The 25285-nt window shown below is 41.2% G+C and overlaps 1 protein-coding gene across 1 annotated transcript in view; it reads right to left on the bottom strand.

The window, feature by feature from the left end:
• Positions 1-25057, bottom strand: part of LOC126163138 (L-xylulose reductase-like) — a 47918-nt gene extending 22861 nt beyond the window's left edge. Inside the window, exon 1 of the mRNA XM_049920063.1 lies at positions 24875-25057. Within this exon, the coding sequence (XP_049776020.1) occupies positions 24875-24926 (52 nt within the window). The 5' untranslated portion in view covers positions 24927-25057. The remainder of the gene's footprint in view (positions 1-24874) is intronic.
• Positions 25058-25285: the final 228 nt, after the last annotated feature.

Raw genomic sequence — 25285 nt, 5'->3', positions numbered from 1 at the left:
TAATTTATCTCGTTTTGGTATCTGAATAAACAGATCTGAATTATGCTAAAGACCTAGTTCTATGCAGTACTTATTTGCACAGTTAAAGTGGTATAATAATATAAACTGGTGTAGTAACAGGTATTATCACTGCAGGTCACTGATCTCCTGTTTTCTCTAATGCCTTCAGCAAGTAGCAAACTTATTAACACATTCTAAGACAAAAAAAAAGAAAAAGAAAGTGCATAATGAAGGAATTATCTGAATGGGAATGAAATCAGTAGACGTGACATTTGTTATAGACAAACAAATGATCACAGTTGAATTGTGTATAGCGAGCATAATTCGTTCCAGAATCTTACTCATAGTGCGAAACACTCATTAAGAGATACAATTTATCCTATATAAATTAATGTGAAATAAGATAATGTGTTCCATGCAGAAAAAGGACTAAAATTTTAATCTTATTCAAGGCATTTATTCAAAGAAAATTATACACACAGTAGTATGTACTTTATTATTCACGATACAGAACTAATTCTTTTTTACTAGGAAGCTATCTATAGTTATTTGTTTCCTCAATGCTTCAACACTTGGTGACAATATGACACAGCATTATCATCAAATAAACTTGTAGCACACATAGCACTGCTTTATTGAGGTTTCAATGTACATTGCAACTGATTGCCACACTTTCAGCATTTCTCTTATTGTGCCAGAAGACTGCTGCTTTGCTGTTACCACCTCCTCCTCCTCCTCCTCTTCCTCCTCCGAACTACTCTCCACAGCTTCCTTCTGTGAAACACACTGAAATTCCACAAGCTCTTCAGTGGTCATTTCTTGGCTGTGATCTTCCACAAGCTCATCGATATCATTGTTATTCATTTCTAGGCCCACGCTCTTGGCCAAAGACACAATCTCATTGACTACAGGCTCCACAGGTATTGACTCAAATGCCTCAGAGTTACATTCGATAACACACTCTGCCCAAAGCTTCTTCCAAGCAGAAGTGAGACTTCTTCTCTTGATAACCCCTTCCCTTGCCTTTTCGATCATCTTGATGCAGGCAACGATGTTGAAGTGATATTTCCAAAACTCCCCGAGAGTGAGATTGTTAGCTTCAGTCAACTCAAAGCAATGCTCAAAGAATGCTTTAGTGTAGAGCTTCTTAAAGTTAGAAATAATCTGCTGGTCCATAGGCTGGAGTAACACAGTGGTATTGGGAGACAGAAATTGGATCTTGATGAAGTGAAATTTTTCAAGGAGGTGGTCTTGTAGGCCTAGAGAATGGGTAGAAACGTTGTCTATAAGCAAGACAAGAAGTGTCAGATTCATCTCAAGCAAATATTTTTTCACCGATGTACAAAACACTTCACTGACCCACTAAAAAAAAAAAAAAACATGTTTAACCTAAGCCTTGTTGTTGGACCTGCACATTATACTTAACCTGCTCTTTTGGACTTTACCCTTCTTGAAGGTTCGTGGAGTTTCTGAATGGTAAACAAGCAATGGTTCAATATTTTAAAAACACCGTTTGCATCAGCATAGAATAGCAGTGTGAGACAATCTTTCATTGGCTAGTGACTGGGCAATGCATTCTCCTCTGTTATTATACAGAGATGCCTTGACATCTTTGTCCAGAATATACCTATATCATCACAATTAAAAACCTGTTGTGGCAGATAACCCTCAGAATCTATGAGCATCTTGAAGATGCTGCCTTTGTGTTGGAGCTGTTGGAGCTGTCAGCTTCAAGCAGCCTCACAATGCTGTGGATACCAGTTCTTCTCTTAAACTCCTCGAACCACCCATGGCTTCCCTTAAAAACTTCTTCAGCCACTGATTATCCACTGGAACAGTCGCGGGATTGAAGTGACGGAAGACGCGGCGCAACCCGCATAGTGGACCGCAAACAAAAACACAATGAAGAGGACGGACACGACCAACGAAGGACCTTATGACAACAAGAAGAACGAGACAACAGAGTCAAGAAAACCTAACTAGACAACCACGTCCACTCGTGAACAAAACACGAAAGTAAATATGCTGTCTAAGGCGAGGCGATATGTCCAGAGACGTATGCAATGTTAGACTGGCTGGCTGAGTGAGAGGCAGGCGCTTAAGTACCCTAACGAGGATGCCGCTATTGGCCACTGTAACCACGTGTTCCACTGTGGTGCCCTCATGCTAAATGCGGGCCAGGAGGCGCGCGCCACCACAGCTTATGGTGCAAAGACCTCTAGGGGTCCTCAACGTCTGACGGGGATTCAAATTCCGCAGTGCGCGGTACCAGATCCCTCCCCCCTGAAACTTGTACGTAGGGGCGGAAACACCCCGGACGGTGCCGAGGTGGGTGGCAGTGGGAAGAGGAGCCGGGCTCATCAACTGATATTGGTGGGGAGGAAGGGACGCCCAGGTATCCATGACAGCCGATCCAGAGTCCTGGGTGGGGGAGGGAGCCGCCAATCCACCCAACCCAGAGGCGGAGAGGGCTGGCAGCAGGCCCTAGGGGAGACGGCAACTGGGGGCAGGGACGGTGACTTGAGGACCACCTCCGTACCTGAAGGAGGTAGGGAAAGAGGCAGTGGCAGGAGTCCCGTGGTGGCACGTGAGCGGAGCTGATTATGATGACTGCACTCCAACCCTTTCGACGTCTACACCAACGTCACACGCTGCCCATCGGCCGCCTTGCACCCATACTCGTGGGCCCACATGGCCATTCCAAGAGCATACTGCTGTGAAGGCTATGAGTGGGGGCGGGAGGCGGGAGGAGGAGAGCATCAGCAAATGGAGCAGGGTTCACAGCTGTCGCCCATGAATGAGCTCTGCCAAACTGCGTCCGTCAATTGGCGTAGTGTGATAGATGCTCAAAAACAGGGTGAGGGCAGACGTGGTCAGAGATGTGTCGACCGCCTTAGTCAACTGTTGTTTAAAAGTGCAGACAAGCCTCTCTGCTGCGCTATTGGACGAAGGGGGGCTACGGATATGTTTAATACCGTTGGCCTGGCGGAAGTCGTGGAAGGAGGACGCCGTGAATTGGGGACCATTATCGGAGACCAATGTGTGTGGCAGACCCTCGATGGCGAGAAACTGGGCCAGGGCCGTGAGTGTAGCCTCCGTGGTGTTGGATGCCATTCGGAAAGCATATGGGTATTTGGAGTAGACATCAACAATGGGTTACCCCAAAAGCGGGCCCACAAAATCAATATGGATGCGATCCCAGGGCCGGTGAGGCACAGGCCAGGGTGCAAACGACTGAGGAGGACTCACCTGGTGACGCACACAGACAGTGCACCCACAGACCAGGCGCTCAATATCGCCATCAATTCCGGGCCAATACAAATGCTAGTGAGCCAAGGCTTTCATACAAGACATACCCCAGTGCCCGCGGTGTAACAAACTGAGCACCCGAAGCCGCAATTCCGGAGGGATGACCACCCGATGGTCATCTGACTGTGACCAACAGAAGGACATCATAGACCACGGAGAGCCTGTGGGACAGGTGGCACCAGGTGCTGAAATCAGACTGCATCCGACGAGTAACATAAGACGGCCACCTGTGGACCACGTAGTTGAGAACCTGCCGGAAGACAGGGTCGTGGCGGATAGCCGCATCAATGTGAGCTGCCCTAAGAGGCAGACCGTCCAGCGCATCCCAGTGGGCGGAATCAATGTGAAAGCAGAGGACCTCCTGTTGGTCAAAGGCAGGATCGGGGCTCGCTGGGAGACGTGACAAAGTGTCCACATTAGCATGGTGGGCGGTGGGCTTATACCAGATGGTGTAAGCGTAATTATGTAAAAACAATGCCCAGTGCTGGAGACGATGAGCCGTCCGCTCCGGAAGGTGAGAGTGGGGTCCAAAAAGTGTAACGAAGGGTTTATGGTCCGTCAGGAGGGTGAACTTTGCCCCAAAGAGATAGGTGTAAAATTTTTGGACAGCGAACACGATTGACAGAGCCTCCTTTTCAATCTAGGAGTAGTTCCGTTGTGCTGGGGTCAACGTCTCAGAGGCATAAGCAATGGACTGTTCGGAGCCATCGGCATCCCAGTGCGCAAGGACGGCCCCAATGCCGTATGGCGACGCATCAGCTGCCACAACCAAGGGGCGGTCCGGAGTTAAGGGAGTAAGACAAGGGGGTGGACTTTAGCATCACCTTTAAATGGAGAAAAGCCTGGTAACAGGCAGGAGTCCAGTCAAAAGGTACCCCTTTGCGGTGCAAGTGATTGAGGGGTTGAGCAATGGATGCAGCCTGGGGCAAGAACTTTAAGTAATAAGTAACCTTGCCCAAAAACACCTGGAGTTCAGATAAGTCTCTGGGACGAGGAAGGGCCTCAATGGCTGCGACATTATGACCCAAAGGGCGAATACCATCTTCGCTAAGCCAGTGGCCTAAGTATTCCACCTCTGGTTGAAAAAACAACACTTGTCCAGCTGACAGTGTAAACAAGCAGACTGCAGAGCATGAAATAAGGCACTGAGGTTTTACAAATGTTCCTGGTGGGAACGCCCGGTGACCAAGATGTCATCCAGATAATTCACACAGGTAGGGATAGGCAGTGTAAGCTGCTCTAGGAATCGCTGGAAAATGGCAGACACCGAAGGGAAGGCGGTTGTACTTATGCAATCCGAAAGGCGTGTTGATAACCATGACGTTCTGAGATTTGGCATCCAAGGTCAACTGGTGGTATGCCTCAGCCAGGTCAATCTCGGAAAAATACTCTCCCCTGGCAAGCTCGGCAAGGTGGTCTTCCTGTCGGGGAATACGGTAAGTGTCAATGAGACACTGAGCACTGACTGTAGTGCCAAAGTCCCCACACACCTGAATGGACCCATTGGGTTTCCGTATGACCACCAGTGGTGTCACCCATGCACTGTAAGTTACAGGCTCCAGCACACCAGTGGCCTGGAGCCGATCAAGTTCCTGCTTGACCGCTGGTCATAAGGCCACCGCAAGGGGCCGGGGCCGGAAAAATTGAGGCTGTGCATCCGGCTGTAGGGTGATGTGTGACTGAAAGCCAGAAGCACATCCAAGATCCAGCGCAAAAGATGACGCAAAAGCGGAGCACAGATCGTCCAAGTCCTGAATGGGAACAGCCGTGGAAACAACCTTAACTTCGTCGGAAACTGAAAAGCCAAACAGTTGAAACGCATCCAGGCCAAAAATATTCGAAGCCGACGGATGGTCGACAACAAAGAGGGTAAGAAGTCGGGGAACACGCTGGTACGTTGTCTGGACAACGAATTGCCCACGTAGGGGAATGGAACCGTCTCCGTAGGCGACCAAATGGCGAGAGGGAGGCAACAACGCAGGACAGCCCAGCTGGGTATATGTTGGCTCATTAATTAGGGAGACTGTGGCCCCAGTGTCGATCTGAAAACTGACATCCTCCGATAAAATGTGGAGTGTGAGGAAAAGCTTCTGTGCTGACGGGTTATCCTGTGGGATGACCGATTGCAGAGCATGGACTGTATCTTGAGGCCCCGGAGGGGCAGGACTGGAGAGAGTTGAGCGACTACGACAAACCGATCGGATGTGGCCCTCCTTGTTACACAGCGTGCACATTTTCCAGTGGTGGTGAGAGTAAAGCACTGTGAGCAAGATGGAAGTGGGCTGTGCGATTGGTGATGAGGGGTGACCTAAGGCACCGATGCCTTGGAGACGTCGGACAACGAGGAGTCCTGCTGGCGCTGGCCTCTGTCGGCCAGGCCATGTCGATGTCACTAGGGCGGAACCCGCAGTGACGCCGTGATCGCCGCCACCTGTGGTCGCGCCATAAGACGCTCGTTAGCCACTTGAGTAATTTCAAACGAGTGGGCAATGCGGAGAATCTCTTTCGAGGAAGGGTTGTCAAGTTTCAACGCCGCAGTACTGACCTCAGGGTCGAGTGTCAGCTGAACCACCACATCCAGGATCAGGGAGTCTGAATACGAAGCCTTACACTGCTGATTGGTGCATGTAAAATCGCATTGACGGCTGAGACCCTGCAAGTCCATGACCCAGGAATGATATGATTGACCAGGCTGTTTATGGTACTGGTGGAACTCCAGCTGAGAGGCAACCACATGGTAGTGTTGAGAATAATAGTTTGTCAGAAAAAGGCAGATCTCATGGAAAGAGAGAGCCACAGGATCGGACAACAGTGTCAATTTGTGGAGAAGAAAGAACGTGTCCGGGGAGGCCCAAGACAAAAACAACGACCACTGCAAGGAGCCGTCTGTGACTTGAAAAGCCGTAAAATGTTGTTTCAGTCGATGTAAGTAAGTTTCCCAGTCCTCATTAGCGTCATTAAAGGGTGGAAATGATGGAGGACGTGGGAAAGCATCAGACACCCGAGGACTCTGAAGCAGTTGTAATGCGTCCCGGGCATCAACATTGTCCGTTAGCAATTGCAGCGACTTTTGTAAGATGTCTAACTGGAGCTGCTGCTGCTGCTGCTGCTGCTGCATGGGCTGCTGATGTTGCTCCAGCAGACAGACCAACTTCGCCTCCATACCAAAAACGACCACCGTTTACCTCGTCGCCAAAATGTTATATCGGCGACTGGAACAGTCGCGGGGTTGAAGTGATGGAAAATGCGGCGGGACCTGTGGAGCGGCCCGTGAACAACAACACAATGGAGAGGACGGACACGACCAATGAAGGATCTTACAACAACAACAAGAACGAGACAAAAGAGTCAAGAAAACCTAACTAGACAACCATGTCCACTCGTAAACAAAACATGAAAGTAAATATGCTGTATAAGGCGAGGCGATATGTCCAGAGGCGTACGCAATGTTAGGCTGGCTGGCTGAGCGAGAGGCAGGCACTTATGTACTCTATCGAGGACGCCGCTATTGGCCGTTGCAACCACGTGTTCCACTGTGGCGCCCTCATGCTAAATGTGGGCCAGGAGGCGCACACCACCACAGCTTACGGTGCGATGGTGCAGAAGTATTCGATGTCCGTGACGTCTGGCGGGGATTCAAATTCCATGGTGCATGGTACCAGACTAGTATCATCTTAACGAGGTTCGTGACAATCATTCTCATCTTCTCACAAATGATGTTCTCTTTAATACTATCACCTTGCAATTGCTTTTCATTTTTCCACATTAGAAGCAAACTTTTGACATTGTCCAGAATACAAAACCATTATTTAGATATTCTTGTCACTAACTTTGAAACATCTATCTCATTAATCTTGTCCTTGTTCTTGAGGATAGTACAAATAGTTGATGTAGACCAATTGTATGTGCATGATAAATCAGCAATGCTCACACCACGTTCACGTTTTCAGTGATTTTATATTTTCAGAATGAGATTTTCACTCTGCAGCGGAGTGTGGGCTGATATGAAACTTCCTGGTAGATTAAAACTGTGTGCCGGACCGAGACTCAAACTGGGGACCTTTGCCTTTCGTGGACAAGTGCTCTACCAACTGAGCTCCCCAAGCACGACTCACCACCCGCTCTCAAAACTCTGATTCCGCCAGCATCTTGTCTCCTACCTTCCAAACTTCACAGAAGCTCTCCTGCATATATTGAAGAACTAGCTAGCACTCCTGGAAGAAAGGATATGGGGAGACATGGCTTAGCCACAGCCTGGGGGATGTTTCCAGAATGAGATTTTCACTCTGCAGTAGAATGTGCACTGATAAGAAACTTCCTGGTAGATTAAAACTGTGTGCCGGACAGAGATTTGAACTTGGGACCTTCGCCCTTTTGCGGGTATGTGCTCACCAACTGAGCTATCCATGCATGACTCACGACCCATCCTCACAGCTCTAATTCTGCCAGTACCTCGTCTCCTACCTTCCAAACTCCACAGAAGCCCTCCTGCATACCTTGCAGAACTATCACTCCTGGAAGGAAGGATATGGGGAGACATGGCTTGGCTACAGCCTGGGGGATGTTTCCAGAATGAGATTTTCACTCTGCAGCAGAGTGTGCGCAGATATGAAACTTCCTGGCAGATTAAAACTGTGTGCCGGACCGAGACTCGGACTCAGGACCTTTGCCTTTCGCGGGCAACTGCTCTACCAACACAGCTCTAATTCCGCCAGTGAGGACGGGTCATGAGTCGTGCTTGGGTAGTTCAAATGGTAGAGCACTTGCCCATGAAAGGCAAAGGTCCCTAGTTCAAGTCTTGGTCTGGCACACAGTTTTAATCTGCCAGGAAGTTTCATTTTACATTTTGTTTGTAAGCTCATTTTTTTTCTCTTATGGTCATCTTCTTGCAGCTTTATCTTCGAGGACATTTCCACAAAGATTATTAAAATTTGCACACAAATAAACACTTTGTGAACAAAAGTTTAAAAAATGTATGATCACCAGCTGCACTAAGATGGTAGCAGAAAGAGTGGTAAGCCCAGACCACAGTGCCACTAAAGACATTGTTCATGTGCTGCTGCTGACAATGAGAGATGTTCATACTGTTAAACGTTTCCCATGAGGCGCATGAACAGCTGGTGTTGTCATCACACTAAATTGTGGTCATTCATTATGCAAACCATTGCTCGTTGAGTGAGTCAATTTTTTTCAATTTGTTTTGCTCATTATGTGAATTGTGCATTATGGGAGGTGCTCATTAAGTGACATTCCACTGTATAATGTCAGAAAAACTGGGTGATTTATTTTAGAGAAAAAGCTTCACAAATTGAACAAGTCACTGACATGTTAAGCCACCTTTGGCCCTTATGCAAGCAGTTATTCGGCTTGGCATTGATTGATACAGTTGTTGGATTCCTCCTGAGGGATATCGTGATGGATTCTGTCCAATTCATGTGTCAGATCATCAAAATCGCAAACTTGTTGGAGGCCCTACCCATAATGCTCCAAATGTTCTCAACTGGCAAGAGGTCTTGATGACCTTGTTGGTCCAGATAGGGTTTAGCGATCATGAAGACAAGCAATAGGAACTCTCACTGCATGCAGGCAGACATTATCTTGCTGAAATGTAATACCAAGATGGCTTGACATAAAGGGCAACAAAAGAGGGCGTAGAATGTCATCAGTGTACCACTGTGCTGTAACTGTACCGCAGATGACAACCAAAGGAGTAATGCTATGAAATGAAATGGAACCCCAGACCATCACACCTGGTTGTCGGCTCATATGGTGGACAACAGTCATGTTGGTATCAACCGCAGTTTGGAACATCTACAGGCATGCCTTCAGTCTGGAATCTCATTGACTGGAGACTGGAGTAGAATAGTCTTCAATGATGAGGCCTGCTTTGAACGGAGCTCCAGTGTCCAGAAAAGACATGTGTGGAGACACTCTGGACGGAGGTGGGATACCAACTTGACCGTCACCAGCTATATGGCCTGACAGCAAGATATGATGATCTGATCTGCCATTTCTTTTCATAGCAGCACAGGTACGCAGTTCGGCAGCATAACTTTTACCATGCAAGTCACTGGACATTCATCATCTATAAACTGCTATCATACTTGATGGTGATTAGTTTGTCCACACCAGGACTTCAGTATAAGATAAAACATGTAATCAGCAATGACTGGTTTTAAAGTGTCCTCAAAACACATTTTGAAAATTGAATTTATCAATTTCCTGGTTTCTGCCTGAAACCACCTTTATATTAATTTTGTTTTGAAGTACCAGTGTCTTTAGCATGAAAATACTAATGCTGTTGGAAGACCAAGAATTTAGAGGTATAATGAGGCACTTCTATGAGTAGACTGCACTGTAGCAGTCACAACACTCAAAGCACACAACATTGACAATGAAAGTAAGTGTAACTGAAGTTTTAATGTAATTTTGAGTGTTTACTACTGTACTGATTTTGTGAGTGGTTTTGAAATGAGACCACTGGGTCAGTATGTAGTTTTCATGCGAAATTTACTAAATTTCAAGCCCTTTTTGCTAGCTACAATTTTTTTGGACTACAATTTGCTTTGGGCATTACAAGTTCAATGATGTGGGATTATATCTAGGAAAAATGTACACTCTCTTTCAAATATATCACATGAAATGATGGGTGGTTGTAAACTGTATATCCTAGTGGTTCCAAAATGAAACCACCTCCTTAAAACACCTGACTGTTTACTTTTTGCCAAAGTCTTCTTGTAGTTGTTGCTTACCATGACAATAAAGATCATTTTGTGAAAAATTTTAAAATTATATTCCAAAGTGAAACCACCCACTTAAAAAAGTTAAGTGTAACTTCTTCTTGTATCCATTGCTAACTATGATGAAAATGGTTGCTTTTGAGAAAAATTTTAAAATTATTTTTTTCATATTGTTGGGACTTTAAAGGGCCACATGATTGACTTCTTCTACATCCAGAGCATCAAATTAATTTTCAGTTTCTTAAAAGCACAATAAAATTTTTGGCAAAATTTTCGACATGTTGTCATGTAATATTGCACCTTGTAAGAGTAGATTATTTCATTCATTCTAACAGTTGTGACAAGAGTTTGTTTTTCTACCATATGCACTAACGTGCACCAAATGCTCATCTTCGCAGCAGTCTTACTTTCGTACAACAAGGCCTAAATTTTTAATTCTTTACTAATCCAAGTAGTTTGAGAAGTTTATTTGCCTACCTTGTGATTATTCCTTATTGATTAACTTACCTTATTAATCCTATTCCTACCAATTTTTATGCAGGGAAAAAAAAAAAACTGCAGAATGCATCTGGGAATCAGAGACAGGTCCTTCGCTCCACAGCCAAATGACTTTGTCGCTAAGCCAGTGGCACTTTCATTGAATACTGTTTACCTTATGGATACACAAAGGCAGCCATAAAAGTTTCTTTCCTTTATTTCTAGGAAAATGTGCATTTGCAGAAATCACATATGGTGATGAAAAATTATGTTTTCAGTTATCTGTCAATCCCAGCAATTTTGAGTCAACTGCACATCATGAACTTTAGGGTTGATTTCCTCAAAATCAGGGGTGTTGAGGGTGTTGGGCCAAAATTTTAGGTTCTTTTATTTTAGGTGGTACACAGGTGACCTATTAAATACGAGCTGAATTGTTGCCCATGTCTGAGCCCTTCCCCTTGTTAGTAATTCGACCAATATAGTCAGGAGAGAGAATTCTATTGGGGAGGGGAGGGGAGGGGAGGGGGGAGGTGGAATCATGTATGCGGTTCCCCAAAGCTCAACTTTAGGTCCACTATTGTTCCTCATATCTACAGGGTGTCTGGGCTAGAGCTATTCAAAAAACTTTTTTATATTGCAGTGTCTAGTAAGACTTATAGCTTTATTTGTTCAACATTGTACAAAGGACCTCAAACATTTTTACATGTGTTGGTACAGTTCCATGTGGGCACCATTTGCAGCTCAACAGAATATCAAAAGGAACTCCACTTTCCGCCACATGTACGTAAGCATGAAAGGTGTAGTGGCCCTACTGCAGCGTAGATCTCAAATCTACCAGATCTTGAACCTTTGTTCTGTAAACAATGTCCTTGACAAACTCCCATGCACTGAAATCCAACGGAATCAGATCAGGAAACCAAGAGGGCCAGGCAAGAGGACCCCGTCCCCCTCCCATCCAACACTCAGGAAATATCTCACGGAGAAATGTGATGACAATCGATAGAGACTCTCTCCAAGATGTGATTCTCATCATTTCATGAACAGCACAAATGTTTACTGTGCAGCAGGCAGACATACTCCTGACAGTTAACATGAGGACGCCACAACAAAAGGTGCAGTGTGTGCTATGGTTAGTAGAATTAAAATCTGTAACATGTGTTCAGCAGCATGCAAAAAGGGAATGGAACATGGATCCTCTCACACACAAATCAATTTATCAGTGGGGCAGTACTCTCCAAGAAATGGGAAGTCAGATTCCAAATTCTGGAGAAGAGACACTCCTAAAGTGAATGTGTAGTTGGAATTACAGAAACATGGTGTGATTGGTCCATTTTTAATGGACTCTACAGTGACAAGGCACTCCTATCTTGACATGTTGGCTAACTATGCAGTTCCACAGATGCCTCCTGACATCATTTTCCAACTGAATGGTGCCCCACATCTTGGAGAGAGTCTCTATCAATTGTGTATTTACCCAAGCATTTGTTTGTGTATACCTCTAGCCTGGACAGCCTGTATAACCAATTTTCCCATTTAATATACAACAAGTAGAATTAGTCCTTTCTGTATGTGACACTAGTATTGCAACATAATCCAAGCAGACATACAGCAGCGGAAGACATGGTAAACAAGGTTCTTAAAAGCATCACTGGCTAGTTCTCTTTGAATGGTCTCACTCTCAATTTTAAAAAGACTCTACATATTCAGTTATGCATATCTTGAAGCACAATACCAATGTAGTGTAGCATACGAGTATGGTGAGGAAATAATAAATAGGGTGGAAATCTAAATACTTAGGCGTCCATACTGATGATACTTAAACTGGGAAAGGGACATTTTGGAACTCCTAAAACAATTAAGCTGAGCCATATTTGTACTTAGAATCATTTAAATCTAGGGGAGAGACAATCAGTAAGTTCATGCATTTTGCATGTATTCATTCAGTCAATAATATCATATGGAATAAATTTCAGGGGTAACTCTTGTTTAAGAAAGAAAGTCTTCACTGCTCAAGAATGTGCTCTAAGAATAACATGGGGTGCTCACCCACAATGATCTTATAGACATCTGTTTAAGGTGTAGGGCATTCTGATGACTACTTCAAGTATATTCATTCATTCATGATGTTTCATGTAAATAATCCACTGCTGTTCAAAATGAACAGTGATGTACATAATTACAATCTTAGAAGAAAAAAGGACATTCATTATGACACACTAAGGTTGTTTTTAGCACAAAAAGGCATGCCCAATGCTGCAACAAAAATTTTTGATCACTTAAGCACTGATATGTCAACAGGCAGTAAAGTTAAAACTTGAAAAATTAAAAAAGTTTATCCTTGACAACTCCTTCTATTCCATAAAAGAATTTATGTTATTGTAATGTGTAAAAATTGGTGGGTAGGAATTACTGACACATCTTCATTTCCTTGTTTAAAAAATAAAAGACATGTAAAAGATCAGCATGTAGTCATATTTACACAATATGTTAATATGATGACTCACTGCACATTACAATTTAGCGAGCAAATGATCCATGGGACACAAAACTACCCAATCTCTTTGAGGTCTACGATAGTAGCAAGAAATATTACTATCTTTCTACTTGAAAAGTTGTTGATGATACAAAAACCAGTATAATTTATACAGTTAGCAATAAAGGACTATGTACTGTACAGTGAGGACATCCCTACAAATCATTGTAGTGAAAACAATATTTTGGTGTCTTAAGTAGTTCCAGTACTATTTTAAATGGACAGCTCAGCTGAATAACCCTGTACATATAGAAATACTAGAGGATGTTTTCAGGTTCTAAACTGGATAAAAGAAGAAGGAATTAATGTTAACGCAGTTTTACCACCCTCATACTGCTTATGGCATCATGCTGTTTATCACTAGTGCAAATAAATTTCAATAATAAATGGAAGGGTTTAATAAAGCATCTTTTAAAGTAGTCTTGATAGTTAATTACAATAAAACTAAGACAATGAAACAATATAAACAGTTGATATTCTTTAGTATTTACAGCAGCTGAAGTTATTAATCAAATAAATGGCAAAACAAATAACAAGAAGACTAAAAGTGGTGGAGAGTGCTTTTGGTAAACTAAATAAATTTTACAAAATATATAGTGTCTATGACTGAAATGAAAATATTACATTCACTTTATTAACAAGCATGACTTACAACAGTTACCTGGGCTTTTAATCAAAAACAACTCAAAATCTGGAATTACTAATACAGAAAAGGAAACAAATGAATTCAGGAACAAACTGCAGTGGAAGATGTAATTATGAGTATGTTGTTGTTGTTGTTGTTGTTGTTGTTGTGGTCTTTAGTCCTGAGACGGGTTTGATGCAGCTCTCCATGCTACTCTATCCTGTGCAAGCTTCTTCATCTCCCAGTACCTACTGCAACCTACATCCTTCTGAATCTGCTTAGTGTATTCATCTCTTGGTCTCCCTCTACGATTTTTACCCTCCACACTGCCCTCCAATACTAAATAGGTGATCCCTTGATGCCTCAGAATATGCCCTACCAACCGATCCCTTCTTCTAGTCAAGTTGTGCCACAAATTTCTCTTCTCCCCAATTCTAGTCAATACCTCCTCGTTAGTTATGTGATCTACCCATCTAATGTTCACATTTCGAAAGCTGCTATTCTCTTCTTGTCCAGACTATTTATCAACCATGTTTCACTTCCATACATGACTACATTCCATACAAATACTTTCAGAAATGACTTCCTGACACTTAAATCTATACTCGATGTTAACAAATTTCTCTTCTTCTGAAACACTTTCCTTGCCATTGCCAGTCTACATTTTATATCCTCTCTACTTCAACCATCATCAGTTATTTTGCTCCCAAATAGCAAAACTCCTTTACTACTTTAAGTGTCTCATTTTCTAATCTAATTCTCGCAGCATCACCCGATTTAATTCGACTGCATTCCATTATCCTTGTTTTGCTTTTGTTGATGTTCATCTTATATTCTCCTTTCAAGACACTGTACATTCCATTCATCTGCTCTTCCAGGTTCTTTGCTGTCTCTGACAGAATTACAATGTCATCGGCGAACCTCAAAGTTTTTATTTCTTCTCCATGGATTTTAAATGCTACTCTGAATTTTTCTCTTGTTTCCTTTACTGCTTGCTCAATATACAGATTGAATAACATCGGGGATAGGCTACAACTCTGTCTCACTCCCTTCCCAACCACTGCTTCCCTTTCATGTCCCTCGACTCTTATAACTGCCATCTGGTTTCTGTACTAATTGTAAATAGCCTTTCGCTCCCTGTATTTTACACCTGCCACCTTTAGAATTTGAAAGAGAGTATTCCAGTCATCATTGTCAAAAGCTTTCTCTACGTCTACAAATGCTAGAAACGTAGGTTTGCCTTTCCTTAATCTGTTTTCCAAGATAAGTTGTAGGGTCAGTACTGCCTCACGTGTTCCAACATTTCTACAGAATTCAATCTGATCTTCCCTGAGGTCAGCTTCTACCAGTTTTTCCATTCATCTGTAAAGAATCTGTGTTAGTAATTTGCAGTTGTGGCTTATTAAACTAATAGTTCGGTAATTTTCACATCTGTCAACACCTGCTTTCTTTGGGATTGGAATTATTATATTCTTCTTGAAGTCTGAGGGTATTTTGCCTGTCTCATACATCTTGCTCACTAGATGGTAGAGTCTTGTTAGGCCTAGCTCTCCCAACGCTGTCAGTTCTAATGGAATGTTGTCTATTCCCGGGGCCTTGATTCAACTTAGGTCTTTCAGTGCTCTGTCAAACTCTTCATGCAGTTATCATATCTCCCATTTCATCTTCGTCTACATCATCTTCCATTTCCATAATATTGTCCTCAAGAACATCTTCCTTGTATAGACCCTCTATATATTCCTTCAACCTTTCTGCTTTCCCTTCTTTACTTACAACTGGGTTTCCATCTGAGCTCTTGATATTCATGCAAGCAGTTCTCTTTCTCCAAAGGTCTCTCTAATTTTTCTGTAGGCAGTATCTATCTTACCCCTAGTGATATGCGCCTCTACATCCTTACATTTGTCCTCTAGCCATCCCTGCTTAGCCATTTTGCACTTCCTGTCAATCTCATTTTTGAGACGTTTGTATTCCTTTTTGCCTGCTTCATTTACTACATTTTTATATTTTCTCCTTTCATCCATTAAATTCAATATCTCTTATGTTACCCATGGATTTCTATTAGCCCTCATCTTTTTACCTACTTGATCCTCTGCTACCTTCACTATTTCATCTCTCAAAGCTACCCATTCTTCTTCTACTGTATTTCTTTCCCCCATTCTTGTCAATCGTTCCCTAATGCTCTCCCTGAAGCTCTCTACAACCTGTGGTTCTTTCAGTTTATCCAGATCCCATCTCCTCAAATTCCCACCTTTTTGCAGTTTCTTCAGTTTTAATCCACAGTCCACATCTGCCCCTGGAAATGTCTTACAATTTAAAACCTGGTTCCTAAATCTCTCTCTCACCATTATATAATCTATCTACATCTACATCCATACTCCGCAAGCCACCTGACGGTGTGTGGCGGAGGGTACCTTGAGTACCTCTATCGGTGTTCCCTTCTATTCCAGTCTCGTATTGTTCGTGGAAAGAAGGATTGTCGGTATGCCTCTAATCTCTCTGATTTTATCCTCATGGTCTCTTCGCGAGATATACGTAGGAGGGAGCAATGTACTGCTTGACTCTTCGGTGAAGGTATGTTCTCGAAACTTTGACAAAAGCCCGTACCGAGCTACTGAGCGTCTCTCCTGCAGAGTCTTCCACTGGAGTTTATCTATCATCTCCGTAACGCTTTCGCGATTACTAAATGATCCTGTAACGAAGCGCGCTGACAACATTCGGGTCAGGTATGTTAACTGTTGCTATACTCCTTTTTAGCATGCTCATATAATTTTTCAATGCGTCATCCAAGATGTATGAAGTCTCCATTTTAAAAATAACATATGTTATTTTCCCCCACAATTTCTTGTTCAGTATTATTCATTTCATGTGTCTTACCCTCACTGGCTTCTTCAAATAATGGCAGTGGTCCTTAAAGTATAAAATATTCCACTCTATTTCTAGCTTTCGAAGATCCCCATTTTCTGATAAATATTATGATACTGCTGAGAAGTTTAATATTTCAACCTGTTTCTGAATACTCTCCTCCACTGTACAAAAAAAGGTGATCTGCAGACAAGTATGAACAATATGCATTTGAAAATATTGGGTGTAGTGGTTTACAGTCAGTTGGGGTACCTCTGTATCACTTTTCTTCAATTTTTTTTTTTAATACTGGACACAACGTAATTTACACATCACAACAAACATCGTAACATTTTACATTTGTAGTTACTGAGTGCTTGGAAAAATAAAAAGTACATTAACTATACCTTATTGGAGAAAAATTTCTATTTTCATACTTGTACACGGTTACGCTGTCATTTAGGGTAACTTTAGACCAGTCTTTTTTCTAAAAAAAAACATAGCATTTTCAAATGTCAAATTTTCTGGGTCAGTTTAGATCATGCTGGAAGAAAATCAGGTGTTAATAAGATGTAAAACCAAGCAGTCTTGATAATGTTGCACGTTTACTGTGAAATATCAAGATATTTATATAGACCTCAACTTGCAAAAGCTGTTTTCACAGCCAATGTAATAAAAGCATAAGCACAATCCTAAGAGCTTGTAAGACAGCAGCCATTTGAAACAAAAGTAGTAAGTTAAGATCCCTTGACTGGTATTAAGTTACCCTGACTGACTGTACTCCTGAATATGGAGATTTTTTAGAAGCTACCAGAGTAGAGAATGAACTACTTGGGCATTTTCTTCTATCCTAGACTGCCATTGGAAAATGATCTTATACTTTCACAGTGTATTCTTCATATCTACACTTACTTATAATCCCTTTCGAGTCTGGAGCTACCTCACTTCCTCCACTATTTCAGTATTATCCACCTCAATTTTCTTTTCACCATGTTCTTCTGCTGAAAAGTAGTCCCCAACATGTACAATTTCTTCCATGTCGATCATATTTCACATGAACTGCAAGCTCAAGTGAAAACACAATGGTACACAACAAAACTGTTGTACATGACAGTGCATTGGCAGCATCAATAAGCAGTATACAATGGAAACATTGTTGTGAACTTTTGAAATGCTTCCTCCCTTGGTATCACAGATATAATTTGACTTTAGGTACTGGTAACACTCCAACTGGGCAAAGTGGACCTACTGAAATTTGAACCAAATTTGCAGCTGGTCATACTGTGCTTTCAACCAAAAACAACTTCGCGCTTGGTTTAGGTGGTTAAAAATTGTGTTTTGAATGAAAACAGCACCATAGCTCAATGCAGCCAACCTTGTAGAGTAGAAATCCACTTCAAACTAATTTATGATAAAGAGTGGACTTAACACATTTTGAAATGTCACTCCTCATTTATATTTGTAACTGTGTACTACTGACCCCTTGGTACATTTGTCCAATTGTGGAAAATAAATCTCCTCTCAATGAAGTGTTCACTTGTGGAAAAAAGCAAGGCTCATGGGGTACAGGTAAGGGCTACAGCATAGATGCTCATGAATTTTGCGGCTTTCATAGCTGAAGAAACAGTCTATATTTCGACTAATTTTCTGGCACATTATCATCATGAAACTATTGGTCCTGCATTACTGACAAACGTCTTTGAGTGCGTTCGTCTTGAGGTAAGCATTGCTATTCACACCATCTGACAGAGCAGTGACACTTCTCCAACATTCTCTTTTTAATAGGCCAGGATATCTGACTGTTACAACTGTGTCCCTTCTCCCAACACCCACAACACATTTTTCTGTTCAGCTGAAGAGTGCAGAAACATAAATAGAGTTCATTGCCTGAACAATACTATTTACTGTGGAAGAAGCATCAATTTTGGAACTTTTGAGTTTTTTTGTACCTCAAGAAACAATGTGCCATTTATTCATATGTCAAGGGGAATAGTGAAGCTTCCTACTTTTTTTAGTCAAATTTCATACAATGGTGTGAACAGCAGGTCTATTAGGCCAAGGACTATTTTTGTATTTAGTCATATGATACAAAAACATTTTCCTTGTTATTTCTCATATTGCAATAACATTCTCTTCAGTGGTCAATAAATAAAGGTGATGTGTGAGGAAAGTTGGGCAGTTTCTGCAAAATCACTTGAGCAAAGGACACAGTAACAAATAACAGAAAACAATCATGTTACTCTGAGTGTAGGCAGTGAACATAAAGGAGCTTCAGTTGAACTCTGCGTAGGAGGTTCAATGTACATACTGATGAACAGCTAAGCCAGAACTGAGAGAAGCAGCTTGATCTTTTTGATGTAGTGCATATACAATTAGATCTAAACATGTAAAAAAAGGAAGATATCATTTGTGCACTTGCCGAGTCTCTACTGATTTAAAAGAAAATTGAAAACCTATCTTATTAGCAACTCCATCTACAAATCGCTCAACCTTCTAGACCAAATTACTGGGGGGATCCAGTGAAAAGAAATGAAAAATTGGATTTGCCAATTTATGACCCAGATGCAAAAAAATCGGTCCCCCTCCTAAGAATGTCACATTTGTTTTCCCTGGTATTTCAGCAGATATCTGTAATTTTGTTTTTTCAGTGTGTCGCTGGAGTCAGTCCAAACAAATACTGCTCTTCATGTCTTTCATGTGACATCCAGCACCAATCTCTCTCTCATTATAAACAAATAATTTTTAAAATGGAATTTTATGTAGCCATTCGATAGTCAACTGCAATACTTGTTTTATCAGTATTATTAAGAGGAATAGTAATATGCAGAGAATAACCAGTAGAAACTCATGTGCTAGCCCGGCTGCTACTGCCATGCAGTGTTGCTTCTCAGTCGCTGCTGCGGCAGTGACTCACATGTTGCCCTGGCCCACGTGGAATCGCTACTCAGTGGCCACTCAAGTGCTGGTTGTTCTTTGTGCTTTATTGTCCTTGTTAATACGTATCAACAAAACAAAGATCGCATCAGACTTAATTTGGGGCTGCCCTAGTGAATGGGCTTGTAAAATTCTGCTTTAAGCAATATTTTGCTTGTAACAAGAAATAAAAAACGTTTTCTGCCTCTGCTGGGAGTCACATAAAAGGCATGACAAGTAGTGTTTGTTTGGGCTGATTCCAGCTATACACTGCAAAAACAAAATTGCAAATATCTGCCAAAACACCAGAGAAAATGCGTCTGACAGCTCTGTCTTCTCCTACAGCACAGCAATGTTCTATCCTATAGACAGTTCTTCAGATTTGAAAGCAGCTATATCCTCTACTAGGTTCATTGCAGTCAATTAATGTATGTTTTGTTCTGTGGATGTGATAGCTGACCAAATGTCTACCCACCTGAATGGTCACTATCACATTGTGCCTGACCACACTTGATCACCAGTTAACTTAACATTCTCCTACGACTTCATCAGTTGTTTCAATACTCTAGACATCTGAATCCTCCAAACTAGCAGCAATGCTTCTGGACTGAATTGATGGAAGCTATTCCTTCAGCACACTGTTCATTCCCACATTGTGAGGAATAAAGCTCTGCTTTGTCCTCAGCCTTAGTGATCCCCTTCCCAGACTTCCCTCACTGGTCATTTATCACATTAATCCTCTCTCTTCTAAGTACTGTACACTCTTTGTTTCCCCCTCTCCCTTTCTCACTTAATCCTCTTAGTTCTGTGATTGTTGCTAGTGTTAATCCACATATGTGAGCAATTTGGTGTTTTCCTTCTCTGCTATTTGTCTGTTACACTTAGCTTCACATGCAACATACATACACGCATGGACATGTGCACGTGCGCGTGTGCCCCCCCCCCCCCCCCCCACACACACACACAGAGAGAGAGAGAGAGAGAGAGACCTTTATATGAAAAATCACTAAAATTATTACTCTGTGTGTGTGTGTTTTACGCAAACAGTGATAGACAAATAGTAGAAAAGGAGTACTTTTCCAGTGACAGCAACTTTTACATAAGCTGTAACACATATTTACTCATAGCCTTCTTCGGCACAAACAGTGAATTATCATTAATGACAGTGGACTGATAATATGTTGTTGTGATCTTCAATCTGAAGAGTGGTAACGAGTAACTCTCTACACCAATCTATCCTATGCAAATTTCTGTATCTGCTTACTGGACTCAAATCTTGGTCTTCCAATCACACCAAATTTCAGTCCAGTTACCAAAAGTGATGATTCCTCCATGCCTCAGGATGTGCCATGTCAATTGATTTTAGACATGTTGTGTCATAAATTTCTTTTTTCCACAATTTAAGTTAGTACTCTTCCCCATCCAATACTCAGTCTATCCATCTGATCTTCAACTATCTTCTGTAACATCACATTTCAAAAGGTTATAACTTATCCTTGAATAGTTTACTGTCCACATTTCACCTCTGTACAAGTCTACACTCTTGAAAAAAAATTTCAGAAAATACTTCCTCATACTTAAAATTTATATTCAGTGTTAACAGATATCTAGTTTTCAGGAATGCTTTTCTTGCTACTGCCAGTCTGCATTTTATATTCTGTCTGCTTTGTCTATCAGCAGTTATTTTACTGTCAAAATTGCAATACTCCTCTTCTACTATTAGTGTCTCATTTCCTAATTTAAATTTCTCAGCGTTACCTGTCTTAATTCAATTTTTATTTACATATTTAGCCTTCCTTGAAAATTGTACAATGTAAGGATGTTGGATTATGTTCCACTGTCCTAGTTATACCTTTGTTGATGTTCATCATATAACCTCTATTCCAAAACTACCTGGCATATTAAAAATGTTTGCTGGATTGAGACTCAAAACTCAGGACCTCTGCCTTTCGCAGACAAGTACTGAGCTACTCAAGCACAACTCACGACTCCTATACAGGTTGGCCCCGGGAGGCCCAGACTGAAGCATAAAAGCATGAGTTGTGCTTCAGTAGTTCAGTTGGTAGAGCACTTGCCCGTGAAATACGTAGATCCCAAGTTCGAGATTCGATCTGCCACACAGTTTTAATATGGCAGGAAGTTTGGTATCAGTGCACACTTTGCTGCAGTGAAAAATTCATTCCAGGACTATCTATTCCACTCAACTACTCTTCCAAGTCCCTTCCCACCTCTGACAGAATTCCAATGTCATAAGCAAGCCTCAATATTTTTATTTCTTTTCTCTGAACTTTAATTCCCTTTCAAAATTTTTCCTTTGTTTCCTTCACATCTTTCTCAAGGTACAGATTGAATAACCTTGGGAACACACCACAAGCCCATCTCACACTCTTCTCAACTACTGCTACCTTTTCACATCCTTCCAATTCTTACAATTGCAGTCTGGATTCTGTACAGGCTGTGAATAACCTTTTGGGCCCTATATTTTAGATCTACCACCTTTATAATTTCACAGAGTGTAGTCCGGCAAACATTATCAGGGGCTTAATCTAAATCTACAGATTCTACAAACATAGATTTGCCTTCTTTTAAACCACTTTTTGTGATAATACACAGGGTTTTCTTCCCTTACAGTTTCCTACATTTCTGCATACCACAAGATGGTTTGCCAGTTTTTCCATTCTTCCGTAAATAATTTGTGTCAGTATTCTGCAGCCATGACTTCACTGCTCGGTTTGTCAATATATACACTTGTCAGCAGCTGTTTTTTTATATTGTTGTTATTATATGCTTCTTCAAGTCTGAGGTTATTTTGCCTGTATTATATGTTTTGCACCTGCTGGAATATCAATAATTCTGAGGGAGCATTGCCTCGTTTTGAGTAAGGTCTTTTAGTATTCTGTAAAACTGTTTTTGCAGTATCGTATTTATTCATCCATAGGTTATTTAGTACAACAGTATCAGACATGTCATACACATACAGAAACAATATATACAAAGAAAACATTAACAAAATAGGATAGTATAAGATGAGGCAACAACAGGATTTCCCAAATCATTTTCATTTGCTTCCTCTTTCCTTTCTATAATATTGCATTCAAGTTCATATACCTGGTATTGCCCTTCTATACATGGTGTCCCAGGGGGAATGATAAATATTTGGGGATATGAGAGGGAAGATCATTTGAAGCAAAAAAGTCCAGTAAACATTGGGTCTGAAATGCATACCTCAGAAGCTATAAGGATTTGTGCAATTTAAAAAAAAAAAAAAAAAAAAAAAACACGTTTCACAGTAGCAAAAACGAACAATTGTTCATAACTCTTAAGTTGTGCATTTTGGAGCCCGTCTTCATTAGACTTTTTTGCATTGAATGATCGTTCCTGTCACACCCCTGAATACAGACTATTCTGCGTGTGACATCCTGTATACCACTTCAACATTTCAGCTTTCCCTTCTCTACACAGCACTAGTTTACCATGCGACTTCTTGATATTCATAGATGTGCTCTTCTTTTCTCAAGAGGCCTCTTCAGTTTTCCCGTAGGCAAATTCTACCTTTTCCCCAGTCATACATACTTCTGCAGCCTTGCACTAGTCCTTTAGCCACAGCTGCTTACACAGTTTCTACTTTCTGTCAATCTCATTTTTACATGTACTTCAGAAAGTTCCCTCTCATAGTCACTTCTCTATGTCAATGCGTAGTTTGACTTAGTAAGGCTTGAGAACGTTTCTTATGGAGGAAAACAGTGGTCTGGCTAAAATGCTTTAAAAATGGTTAAGAAACAGTCTTGACTGCAATAAAATATTTATTTGCAATGGTTACTGGCTTTGTTCACAATGTGATCACCTTCAGACCATTTATACCATGATAGTAGGCAACGATGGTGATCGGAGCAGGTGTTGTGACTCAGCTGTTGATATTCATGGAATCACATCCGCTCCACTGACTGCCACCACCTACCATCATGGTATAATTGGTCTGAAAATGGTCACATTCTGGTGAAAACCAGTAACCACTGCAAATAAATATTTTATTGTGGTCAAGATTGTTTTTAATCCATTTTTAAAGTACCTTGACTCGTTCCATTTATGCAGACATTCTCCTGTTAATATGAAACCCATGAAACATTATGTACGTATCAATGAATGAATCAATTTGCCCACAATCTCCACTCAACTGCTGTGTCACTATCTCATCAGAATCTAAACAATAAACCCATTAAACAGAACTGTACAGTATAACTGATGTTTAAATATCTTACTGTTAAGTGTTTTTCAGTTCTTGTCTCCATCTGTAGTCGTGTCCATGAGATATGGAAACCTTGTACATGAACAAAGCTAATGAATCATGTCTACGTTTAGAACTGTGATGACTGTGCAAAAGTATATGTTACAGTAAGGCTATTGTACCTGTTTTCATGTTATCAGTACTGTCAAATGCTTAATAACTGAATTTCAATGTGTGCCTTCTGTTATTCTACTTTTATATATCACATCTTGGATAATGGCACCAATTTAAATTCACATAAAAACAGAAGGATAAATGGTTTGCATTGCAAGTATACATAGCGATGGCAGCAACCCAGAAAAATCTGTACTGAATCTTGAGTTTCGTTATACCTATCTGATTTAGATTTCCTTCCAGAATAGAAAATAAATATGAAACAAAAGACTATAAAATATATAAAGGTGCGATATGGCAGGTGGATTGGTCTCCTTTGAACTTCCTTTTCTCTCTGCATGGGATGCAGTGGCTTGTTCTCCAATATGTATCTCTACCACCGTGTTAATTTTTCCTCTCTCTCTTTCAACAATGGTATTCAAAACACCTTCAACTGCCTGGTACAGATACCTGATACATTTTGTATCTGGCAGCCTATCACATAGTTTTTTTTCATAGTAATTGTTGCATAATTTGTTACTTTATGAATGACAATCATTTTCTTGTTTTAGTGGTTTACAAGTGTGAAATGATATAGTAAATAGTACCTGAAAATTTGATTGGTGTGCAAGCTTTCTTAAACATTATTTATTCTGTATCTTGAAAACTAATAAGGTACGTAAATTAATGAATCCAAATCTATCAATAAATGATGATAGAGTGATGAAGTTTACATGGCATGGTATAATTAAAAGAAATTACGCCAAGGACAAATAATATTTTTTGTACTGAAGCGACCATGTTTGTAACGCAGAGTAAGTTTTGAATGATCATAAAAAATTCATACTTTTTGGGACACAACATTGTCAGTGGCAAGTATTCATATAGCCTCTACACATATAACGCACAATTTATCTTTTAACCAACCGACGCAACTGTCACTAAAACGCTTTATCTGGAACAGTTGAAAATGAATACTGTACGCAAACAACGCGAGTTAATCATTCATGAACAGCAGCGTCAATTACTGAAATAACGTAGTTTCTACGTTTACAAACCTTGTCCAGCCCCAGTTACAAGCACGCGCTTATTTTGAAAGCTGATATCCATTATGGGCTATTGCTAGAAAATACGTTTAACAAGCTGGACTTCTTCCTAACTACTGAGTAGCAGTGGTTATAGCGCTAATGAAGTGAAGGTCAGTTTCGTCTTCAACATTGTTTTAACACATCTAAGGCTGTATCTGTGTGTCGAATAATAATTATGTAAGAGGTCTCGACCTCGCATGATATATCGCATGCCGACCTCAAAGCTTCAGACATATACACTGCGTGACTGCGAGTCGAAAAACTAAGTCGCGCGAAGTACAATTTGGCGCGCTTACGTAAAGTTGATATCTTATCATCTGTTTTTCCCCCGCTCGGCATCCATTGATTTTCTGGAAATAGTAGCTACTGACGCAAACATAC

This window comes from Schistocerca cancellata, chromosome 2 (assembly GCF_023864275.1).
Source record: "Schistocerca cancellata isolate TAMUIC-IGC-003103 chromosome 2, iqSchCanc2.1, whole genome shotgun sequence".
Taxonomy (NCBI): domain Eukaryota; kingdom Metazoa; phylum Arthropoda; class Insecta; order Orthoptera; family Acrididae; genus Schistocerca; species Schistocerca cancellata.
This window is presented reverse-complemented; position numbering and strand designations above follow the sequence as displayed.